This window comes from Natator depressus, chromosome 2 (genome assembly GCF_965152275.1).
Source record: "Natator depressus isolate rNatDep1 chromosome 2, rNatDep2.hap1, whole genome shotgun sequence".
In the NCBI taxonomy this organism is placed as follows: Eukaryota; Metazoa; Chordata; order Testudines; family Cheloniidae; genus Natator; species Natator depressus.
The window spans coordinates 109,834,013-109,845,781 of NC_134235.1; the positions used below are offsets into that span (position 1 = coordinate 109,834,013).

Here is an 11,769-nt window from a genome sequence, read left to right on the forward strand (position 1 = left end):
TGATCTTCAGAGGATGGATGCTCAACATCTGAAAACCAGGCCCCTTTAAGATGATGCCAGATTTGGCACCCAAAACCACTAGTCAGTCACTTTTAACATAATTCAGTCTAAGTATTTATATGGAGCTCATTGTTCATGTGAACACCTAAAGTAATCATGTAAATGAAGACTGATTTGGGAGTTGGAAGCTGCACATACTTAACTCTAACAGCTATAATTCCTATGAATTAGGATCCTTATTCCTCCCCACCACCACCACCCTTTTAGTCACTTAAAAGATATTCTTACCCCATTGCAAATGATGGAGTCGGGTTAAATGGAAATCCTGAAGAGCCAGAAGGCTGGGTTGGTGGCGCGGATGCACCAAAATTAAATACTCCTGGGTTATTACTTGTGAAGCTGAAATTATTACTACTTCCAAACTGGAATACAGCACCTAAAAAAGACAGTCTATGTTTAACTCCCCCATCCAATGCAAAAAAAAAAACCAAAAACACAATTCTTCCCCTTTGCCATTCTATCATATAAGTTTGTGTCACAACAAGACTACAGGCTTCCCTAAAGCAGTGATACTAAAGTAGCTATTGCTAAACCTACACTAAAAATATTCACTCATTTAAGTGGGGCAACTTCATGGAGGACTGGGACTTTTAAGCCAACAGCTACTGCAGCATTGCTGATTCAGATACAAGGTGATGGCCCTGTGAATGCAGCAGCTTTTAATATGTGCAGCAGGTTTATTAAAGTCATTTAGGGTACGTGACAGTCAATTCCTCTTTATTCTGGATATTTGTGCATTTCAGATTATGTGCCTTTAGAAGTCAGAATAATTCATTATAAAAGCAGGGCATGTGGCATATTTTGAATGGTCTAAACATTTTTAGGAAGCCTTTCGAAAAGGAAATTGAGGAGCTATACTTAAAATATATTTATAATCACAAGCGATGCCTCCCGCAGGTTGGATTTATGCATAATACTTGAAGTGGTTTACAATTTATCTGGTCATTTATAAATCAAAATACATACTATAAAGTTTTCTGAACCACGAATTGTATTCAATTATTGTTTATCATCAAACAAAAGAGTTTCAACATATTCACATAGGCTTTCAGTGAGAGGACGCAGTTACAGACAGAGGCTCCAGAACAGAACCCTTCTAGGTAAGGCAAGGCAAGGCAAGGCACGGCACCTCGCTCTTATTAACCAAGTACTTCTTTGCAACTTACATTTTTCAATACTAAAGTCACAACTACTGTGATTTCAACTTCAAGGGACACTCCCAGAGCTTACACCCAAATTTTGGTGCTGTTAAAAAAAGTGTTACTGAACCTAAGTTAAGATTTTTTAAAAAGTGGGTCCCTAAAGTCAGTCTCTTAAATCTATAGGAGAGCTTCTAAAATTTAGGCTATTTAGCTAGGTGCCTAAGTATAAAATAAAATAATGTTCATTTTCATTCTTATTGTATTTTTTTTTATTTTGAAGAGTAAAAGTTGTACAAAACCATTAATGCAAAACCATTAAAACCAGGAGGCAGACTCCATGGTAGGTGTACTGCCTGAAACAAAAGGTAGGCAATTTTTAAAAATTGCTGAAGGTAGTTTAGATTTCAAGTTAATCATTAAACCCCAGACTTACGATGAGGACTACACCCACTGCAGGAGTAGGGCCTATTTCAATCTGAACAGTTTATTTGGATTTGAACATTCCCTTCCAGTGTTTACAACCCAGCCCTGTGTTACAGGACAAACAAAATCCATTAAAAAATGAAACTGACTACCGTACTTTCACTGTCCAAACTGAGTGAAATGCAAAAAATAAATAAATCTAACTTTCCTTTCAATTTTTCTATTAAGAATGAGTCATAACATTTAAAGGTATTATCGTGCCCTTTTAAAACTGTTTCCCTATTTTCTGTTACAGCAGTAACCTTATAGCTACAAGCCTAGCTGTAAATAAAGTCTTACTTTACAGTTTGGTTTTGATATTTAAGCAAACATTTTATACTGTGCTAAGAAGTTTATAAATTCACCACCCTGAAGGCTCAACAACAGTCCATATGTTTGTATAACACCTAATGCAATGAGTTAGGCACTACCACAATATAAACGTTAAATAATTTGTGCAGACCAGGTAATCAGACAGACACTGATCTCTAAATGCCACCAGAACAAGGGAGGGCTGACTAAGTCTTTCAAATGAATAGAAATAAAGTGTCGATATTGTTGCTATGGATAACTGATTACTGACCTGTATTATTTGCTTATTTTCCTAGATGATGTTTATAATTTCTATAGAATTACTGCATACACCCCTAGTCAGTGAATAAAGCTCCCACAAAGACAAGGAAGCTGGGAAATTGTTCCTTTTAATAAAAAATATGCATTCTATTCTGAGAAAATACTACTTAAGCTACCATAATCAAAATAATAATAAACTACAGTGACAGAGGAGGATCCTCATGAATGCAGGGCCTTGTCCAGGCTTAGAGTATATTCATCTTCAAGTCACACTGCCTTCAACCTCGTGGTGTGAGTTTCATATATTTTTATACTGTGTTTTTCTAACATTTGTTAATTTTAACACTAACATTCTTGAAAGAGAACAAATCTTAATTTCACCCTAATGAATTTTGTGGGGAAGTTTCTGATGAAGGTGGGGGGTACCATCTGACCTCTACGAATGAGGCAAATTACTGAATAATTCTGTTAATGGACATTACATGTTATAGTAATCAGATTCTATTTCTTATCTGTAATAAAGTGTTTAATATGCACTGTGTTTGAGAAAGGAGATTAAAAAATAAAACAATTTATTCCTTAAAAGTTGTAGCGTTTTACCAAAAGTTGGCATGAAATCCCACGTAGCCTTATTACTTATTGAACATTTACGGAGAGTTCTTTCTAGAAACAAACCTACATCTTGAAACCAAAATAAATGTCAGACATGAAGGGCTTGCACTCACTGGAATTAGGTGTTGTACCGGAGCCAAAACCAGGCTGTTGGCTTGCTTGCTGTCCAAACACAGGAGGCTGACTACTGCTTGACACAGACCCGAAGGCTGGAGGTGCAGGCTGAGAGCCAGTTGAAAATAATGAAGTTGATGATAATGATCCAAAGGTTGGAGCATTTGGCTGGCTGGCACCTTGACTTTGACCAAATGTTGGTGTCTGGCTGGCACCAAATGCTGGACCAGCAGCAGGTGCTGAAGACCCAGAGCCAAACACAAATGAAGAGGAAGAACCTAGAAAAGCAAGGAAGCAGAACAGAAACTTAAGTATTGCATATAACTGACATACAGTAATAACTGAACACACGGGGAACACATCTGCCAAGTGTCACTATTTCAATGACTTTTCATTTCGTCTAAAGACATTTCAGGCAGCAATTACACAACACAGAAAAAGAGCATGGTCTACTGCACTATAACTTAGAATGAAGGAAAACAGATTTAATTGCACATAAAATTTTGGATTTCTGCATTATAAATAACAGTAAATTAATATGTCATTTTTGCCTCAGATTCAGTGCAATTTATTCAAAGTGACAAGCTGGTTTGCTGGCAAAGAAGCCATAATTCAGAGTTAGGATATTATTTGTTCTTAAAAAATGTGGAATTCTTCATATGGCAATTCCAGGTCCAAACTCTGAACTGCTGCTTCTGGCACAAAGAGTTCCTGAACTTAACTTCTCGGGTTATGAGGGTTGGAGACAATCAAATTTAAATTCTGCTTCTTAATAGAAAGAATAACAAAATAAATTTTACTTAAATCACTGGGTGGTTTGAGCCTGTATCTCTGAGTTTAACTTAAACTCATGCCAAATTAGATGACACATTTTAGGATTTTAGACTCTGATCTCTAATTTGTTTGAATCAGAGGGAGATAAACAGGATCACTGTTCTTAACCCATTAACCTGGAAGAAACAAATCTGATCTTAAATGAACTGGTCATAGTAGCAGCAGCAAATGCATGAGTGTTGTGCTTAAACACTGCACTAATGAAGAAGGCTGCACTAAGGTAAAGAAGTCAAGAATTCTGTGCTTAAAAATACCAATGACATTTGAGGATTTTCACATGTGGAAGGTGGAGTGGGAAGGTAAATAAATGACCATTTTCACTGAGAAGCCTGAGGGCTGTCAAGTTGATCTGAGCTGCAGAGGAGGCAAATTGAGAACTAAGGGCTCAGCAACATAACTATGACAGCAACAATATTGTGGCAACAAATGGACCCAGACCATTTAGTGAGGGCTTTAACTTTTCCAAGAGGTTGTTTGGTTTTTTTTAATCTCTTCATGTTTTAAAAAATTGGGAAATTAGGCTGGATTTTCAAAAACTGGTTCTGGTACAGCAATATTCCATAACTTCAATCAAATTTCTCTGCGGTTTCCATACTGGAAGCAGAACTCTAGTTATATGAACTGAAAACCAAATACAGAGGTTATGTGGTGTATAAAACAATGACTGTGACACTTTGCTCTTAAACTATTTCTAATACTTACGCCTTTTTCCAATAGGAATGCCTTATGACTTTTCCTAAAAATTTCTGTGACAAAGTCCTTGAGATTTATTGATGAAAAATACTAAGAGCTAGGCATTTTTTTTCATAACAAGGTAGCCCCACTAATGACTGTTTGACTCCTTTGTTGTACAAAGACTACTGAATAGCCCATGTATTCTCCACAGTAAAATGCTGTTGGAAATAAAATTGTGTTGGTCCTTCATCTACCCACAACAGTGAAATTACCAGCACTAAATTGTATCCATACCTGTAGAACTTGATGTGGTTGTGGCCCCAAAGGTGAAACCAGGGGTTGCAGTATTGTTACTGCTTGTTCCTGAACCAAAGAGAAATGACCCAACAGCTGCACCTGTGCTGGAGGATGTGGTTGCTGGTTTGTTTTCTTGAGAGAACCCAAATGACTGAGGGGCACTGGATTCAGCAGCATTGCCAAATGCAGAACTGCTCACAGTGTTGCTGGCCTGTCCAAACAAAAAGGCAGCGGCAACTGGTGGAGGATTTGAGGCAGAGGAGGAGCTGCCAAACACACTACTGCTGTTAGCTGAAGTGCTTGGTATGGCTGTGCTGGAGGAACCAGAGCTCAAGAAACCAAAGGCTGGCTTTGCTGCCCCTTGATCTGAAAAGAAGGAAAGCAATTATAAAGTACTTTAGAAATGGCAAATGAGGCTCTGAAGGCACAACATACGTTTTGTTTCAAGCACTGTATGCCAGCAACAACACTGGATGACACTTCAGTTTCATGGCTTCTCTCTCACCTATGTAAAACCAAGGTGAAATGCATAAACTGGTCTCTTTCCCAGGAAAAATACAATGGCAGGGGGGAAGGTTCAAGAAGAAGACTACAAAGCAGAGGAAAGGCACTCCTGTCTTGGCTCTACTTGTGGCTGGCAAGAGTAGGGATGTTCGCTAAGGAAATATGAACTAGCATTACATAGGTACAAGTACTTAGGGTTTTTTGTTTTGTTTTTGTGCCACCAGTACTGGAAATGCTTGGCAGTAAATTTTTCCAAGAGACATCAGAACAAATAGTTTCATGGCTATGCTAAATGGATCCTACTTCGGGGGGGAGAAGGGACAGACTGATTTAGAGATTTTTCTTCTCCACCCCACTGTGAATCTAAGGACCTGATCCTGCTTTCCCAAGTCAGGCAAAACTCAACAACTAAAGTGAGTACTTAGCCTGTGTAAAGGCTGCAAGGTCAGACCCTTATACTTTCACAAAAATTCCAGGGTGCCCTGTTTATCCCTAAGGGGGGTTAAAGTTTACTAATTAACCCCTGTGCTATCTGGAAAATAATTTAAAATTGGTAAAAGTGCATATATAAATATGCATATTTAAGTACCTTCAAGATTTCCTACAAAAGCAAATAAGACTAACCCTCCTCAGTCCGATTTCTTCATCAACCATTTTGTTTTAAGACATTAAACTAAGTTTACCCACATTTTGGAAAGCTTTAAGCTTTCTCTAAGTCTGTTGCTCTGTCCATTTCTCAGTCTTAATTGTCTGGCATCTTCTTTTCATTTCTCAGTCTCCATTTTTCTATTACTTAGGTCTCTGTTTCAACTCCCCCTTTCTTTGGGGATGGAGATGGGGCCACTTTATGCCGAAAGGGGAACTTAATTCCTCAAAGGACTGTCACAAATCTTTTTAATTAGAACTAACAAGAGTCCTTGATGACACTGACTCTGGGATTAAAACAACATGTAAATATTTGTGTCATGGTATTTCATCTCAGAACTCTGGGCCCTCATTCTACTATTTGTCTAGCAACATCATCGTGCAGTTTTATGATTCTGAACAACATAACACTGTGAAGAGACTAATTGCAAAACACTATTTTTAGTCAGAGTTATGACAAAACTCTTTGCTAATCCTTTAGAGAAAAAAAATCGGTTTTAAAACATGACAGGTAGTTGGGCACAACTGGAACTTAACAGCCAGAAAGCCCTCTATGCAGCGACATCACTAAAAAGCTCATTTTCACCTGCAAAGGTGGAGATATTACCAATATATGGACTAATGTGGGACAATATACTAGTACCAGATTTTGTACCAGTATAACTATTCCAGTTAGGGCTGTGATTTATTTTATCTTTTTTACTAATATAGCTATAGTGGTATAACTTCTCGTGTGGCCACAGTTATAGCAGTACAGCATATTCCCCATCCCACACTGGAATACGCTGCACAGGTATAAGGCACCGTTACACTGGGATAACTGCGTCCACACTGTACTGCTTTAACTATGGAGGTATGGAAAGCAAGAGGTACAACTTTTGTATTTAGGCAAGGCCTAATAGAAAATGGTTCTTGCATGCAGTAAATATTTTCTCAGTTTTTCAATCCATGGTGTTCAACTCCACTAAAGTCCATAGAGAAACTGTAACAATCCTGTTATCCTCTAAGACCCAGAATTGTAAATTCATCTTCATGTAGTAAACAAAAGCTTTTTTTCTAAAGACCTAACACATGAACAAATCACTCAAATATATTTGTTTTCTTGGCAGTGACTTAATTTTGTTACTTCATGGACTTGACCAGACAACTAAAGTTTAAAGCAAGAGATTCTTTTACCTGCAGTATTGGTTTGTGCCCCAAATGTAAAAGCTGGCTTTGTTTGCTCAGTTTCCTTCTCTTCTGGTTTTGTTAAGTTGAAACTGAAAGTGGGTTTTGCTGTGCTCTCTTCTTTGGTCTGCTCAGACTTCCCAAATGAAAAGATGGACTGCACCTTTGGCTCCTCATTGTCAACCGTCTTCCTGAACACTAATGAAGTAGCAGAGGTAACAGTGTCCTGTTTCTCCTCTGTCCTTCCCAAGACAAACTGTGAGGCAGATGTGGGCTCCATGCTGCCAAAACTGAAGCCTCCCTTTGCCGAAGGAGTTTCATCTTTTTTCTCCTCTGACTTTTTAAATAAAAAAGGAGTTGTTGCAACTTCCTTTTCTGCCACCGTTCCAAAACCGAATCCACTCGCTCCTGTTCTATTCTCTGATGGAGCAATGGAGGCAGCAGAACTTGTGCCAAAACTGAAACCCCCTAGAACAGGTTCCTCCTTCTTTTCCTCCTGTCCAAGATTAGATGACCCAAACTGAAATGCTGAAGTAGATGGATTGCTTGTACCAGAGGGAAGTCCAAAGTTAAAATTGTTATTCTTACTGTCTCTTTTACTCTCCTCTGATTTAGAGTCGGAGGAAGTGACTCCAAATTTGAAGTCCCCTGAAGTTTTAGAGAAATTAAAGCCACCAGTCATGTTGTTTGTTACAGATCCTGACTCTGATGTAATACCAAACTTCAAACCCCCTTGTTCTCCAAATTTAAAACTTTCTGTGCTTCCTACTGCCTGAGATGACTCAGAGGATGATGACTGAATACCAAATTTAAATGATGGTGCAGCAGCATCTGAGGACACAGCAGCGGTACCAAAACCTGTAGAAAGGAATAATAGACTACATTTGTAATACAGACACATGCACTTAAGTCCTGCTCTGCAACAACACTGCTATTCTGGTCCTGATCCTCTCCTGAGCCAATTATATATAAAAAAAACTTTTACTAGAAATGCCTTTTGTTTGTAGATTGTCAGTTACTTTATCATACAGACCCTCTCAAATGAGTGGTGCTGTATCCCCAACTAGGATCAAAGAACTGTACTTACGACTCACTCTAAACCTAAACTTTTTATACACTTCAAACTAACAGATTTGGTGATATGGAATACTTTAACATCAGGAATATATTCTCCTTCTCCCCCCCCCCCCCCCCGCCCCCACCAACAAGAGATATTTTCCCCACACATACACACAAGGACAATGCTGAGCCCTAACAAGTCATTTGTGAACGTTTATTTTCTTTTTTCTGGTATACAACACACACACTTTGGAAAAAATGCAGCAATTCACACAAATCTTCCACTACAACTGATTAAAAAAAACAGCTGAAAGAGTGCAATTATTATTTCCTTCAGGAAGCAAACATTACCTTGTAGCTCAGGTTTGGTGCCTGATTTTGCATTCTCACAAGCTATGCACTTTGTGGCCTCTGCTTTGTTTTGTACCAAGCATATTTCACAGTCCCAGCTTCCCTCAGGTTTCTTGAATTTGTCTAGTCCCAGAAATCCTCCAGAAGGAGTGGAGAAAGAGGATGAGCTGCTACTAGTCACAGGCAATGAATCCCCTAGGAAACAAAGGAAAGTGTTAAAAGTCTATTTAACTAACTAACTAAAATAATTTCATGAAGCTCTTAAGTTTCAAATACACTTTCAAGCTGTAATGTATAAACTGACCAAGCACTAGAAGAGGAAACAAAACCTGCAGATTATTTTAAATATAAAATTGAGTATCTCTGAAGAATCTTGAAGAGCTTTACAAACTTAAAAGTAATATACAGACTATATAGAGGGATTACTTGAAGCACACTAAAATGCAGCCAATGCTAGGTTTAAACAGCTAATGAAGTTCATAGGCTACTGCAATATACCTCAGCTATTTAAGACAGAAAGGGAAGGAAACTGTATCCAACTGAAACTGCAGGAGAAATTCAGGTTGACAGAAGGTAATTACCAGAGCTGGAATTAATGCTGGCCCAACTTGTAAAATGACATGAGGTAAGAAGTTATTTACTAAGCAGACTCATCAGCAAATTCCAACCAGATCTCTTCCTCCTTCCCCTCTGCCCCTGCAAGCCTGAATAGAGGACTAAACACTCCTGCAGCAGCAGTGACTCTTCTCCTCCTCCTGCTCCTTGGTGGTTGCTAAAGCTACTCCCACCCTCTACCCCGTCAGAACTGTCAAAGGCTGGAGGAGAAGAGGAAAGGCTGGTGATAAGGCAGAAAAAAGAGACTTGTCTAAAACCACACACCCCTGTCAGTGATAAAAGAGCTAGATCTCATGAGCTCCAGACTCCCAATGCCATGCTCAATCACCCAAACCAACTGTCTTCAACAGCAACAGAGGCTTCTTTGAAGAGACATGGAAGGCACCGTATTATCTGCAGCACTGGCATGTTCTCATTAGTAGCTGGCTCCTTCTGCCTGTCCTGCAACCTAGACCCATCGTCATCCCCCAACAGAGTGTGTCAGTGGATGCTGCTCCCGTAGCAGGTCTTCTGACTTCCATAACAAATACTCAGATTGAAGCACAAATCCAAATCCAGCACGTATATAAAGGGTCCCCTGAACACCAGTTGCATCCCAGCAAATTTATCCTGTTGAACTGGGTCTTTGAAGCAGCCAGATTGAAGAACTGCCTGCCTACCCTCTACTCTTCTCCTCAAATTCACGCTCCTTTGACTTCAAACATGGAAGATAGGGAAGATATTCACCCTCATCCCACAACTTATCTTTTAGAATGATCGGATATTCTTTGCCCTCTCTCTCCCCTCTAATTCTCATCTTTGATGGACCTGGAGGCCATGCAGTTCTCTGCATCATGGGGATCTCACTGAAATCTTTCATTTCCCAAACACCCCTCAGCAATAGCCCAAAGCCAGACAAGCCACATCTAAAGGGCCAGCTCACATGAGCAAGTCCCTGAAGTAACAAGGTGTTCACTATGGTGATGAAAGTCCACAAAAGCAACGACCTCTGGAATTGAATATATATTTGGAAGAAATTCCACTCTAACCGTGCAGAGTGGTTGGAGAGCTAGGTTCAAGCTCCTTTTACAGTTGTCAGAATTTTTCAGGAAGGCTTTAAAAAGGTGATAGCACGTTACATATTACTAGAACAACTCATTCTTAAAGTCCATCAGGGGGTCCTTTAAAAAGGGTTTTCCACCATTTCCCACCAACCAATCCAGATTTTTACAGCTCACAGAAAATCTATAAACTAAGCCTTGGCCAATAGTCAGTTTGGAGTCTTGGCTTAATGGTCTACAGACCCACCCCCACTTCCAAACCCTTAACGTGATTCCCTTTTTCTAGCTCTCTGGCCATCGCTTAGGCCAGGAGGGTGGGCGGGGTAGTTGCTCTCTCTATGGATGCCTATTCCTGCAAAAGGTGCCCCAACTTGGAGATGTTCCTAGTTTTATGCCTAAAGATAGATGGCCTTATTTCAGTGCATCTCCCTTCATTCTGCTCCCACCCACCTTTACTGAAAGTAGCTACGTGGCAGTCAGGTGCATAAAATTATAAATAAAACTCAAAACATATATATTAATATTAATTTTAGACATATAAATACACTACACACAAAAATCAGATGCAGTCAGGGTCAAAACATATTTATAAAGAGCTCAAAGATTTTGCAAGGAAGAGTGGTTCTCGTCAACTGTCATAAAAATGAAAGTATGCGTACGTAGCTTCTCAGACTCAGAGGCCAAAAGGAGCCATCATGATTATTTAGTCTGACCTGCACATTATAGGCCACAGAACCTCACCCACTCACTCCTGTAATAGGCCCTGGCTGTGTTACTGAAGTCCTCAAATCATGATTTAAAGACTTCAAGTTACGGAGAATCCACCATTTACACTAGTTCAGACCAGCAAGTGACCTGTGCCCCACACTGCAGAGGAATGCGAAAACCCCCAGGGTCTCTGCCAATCTGTCCTGGGGAAAAGTTCCTTCCTGACCCCAAATATGGCAATCAGATCCTGAGCAGGTGGGCAACATACACCAGACACACACAGGAAAGAATTCTCTGTAGTAACTTAGAGCCCTACCTACCCCCATCTCTGCTACTGGAGATATTTGCTAATAGTAGCTGCGAATGGGCCATATGCCATTATAAGAAACCTCATTGTACCATCATCTCCATAAACTCATCAAAGACAGTCTTGAAACAAGTTGGGTTTTATATGCCCCTACTACCCCCCTTGGAAGGCTGTTAAAGAACTTCATTCCTCTGATGGTTAGAAACCTTTGTCTAATTTCAAGTCTAAACTTGACGGCCAGTTTATATCCATTTGTTCTTGTGCCAACACTGGCCCTTAAATAACTCCTCCCCTTCCCTGGTGTTTTATCCCTTTGATGTATTTATGGAGAACAATCACATCTCCCTTCAGGCTTCATTCTGTTAGGCTAAACAAGCCACACCCCTTAAATCTCCTCTTGTAAGTTAGGTTCTCCATTCCTCTATCATGTTTGTAGCCCTGCTCTGCCTTTGTTCTAGTCTGAATTCATCTTTTTTAAACATGAATTGCACACAATATTCCAGATGAGGTTTCACAAGTCCCTTGTACAATGGTAATAAACACTTCCCTGTCTCTACTGGAAATACCTTGCCTGATGCATCCTAGGTTTGCATCAGCCTTTTTC

At 39.6% G+C, this 11,769-nt stretch overlaps 1 protein-coding gene across 3 annotated transcripts in view; it reads right to left on the bottom strand.

Moving 5' to 3' along the window:
• Positions 1–11,769, bottom strand: part of NUP153 (nucleoporin 153) — a 63,668-nt gene that overhangs the window by 1,795 nt on the left and 50,104 nt on the right. For all 3 annotated transcript variants that reach the window (XM_074944847.1, XM_074944845.1, XM_074944846.1), the window contains 5 exons: positions 8,496–8,690; positions 7,095–7,943; positions 4,767–5,135; positions 2,963–3,241; positions 289–436 (listed from right to left, as the gene is read on the bottom strand). In XM_074944847.1, coding sequence (XP_074800948.1) covers positions 289–436; positions 2,963–3,241; positions 4,767–5,135; positions 7,095–7,943; positions 8,496–8,690 — 1,840 coding nt within the window. The remainder of the gene's footprint in view (positions 1–288; positions 437–2,962; positions 3,242–4,766; positions 5,136–7,094; positions 7,944–8,495; positions 8,691–11,769) is intronic.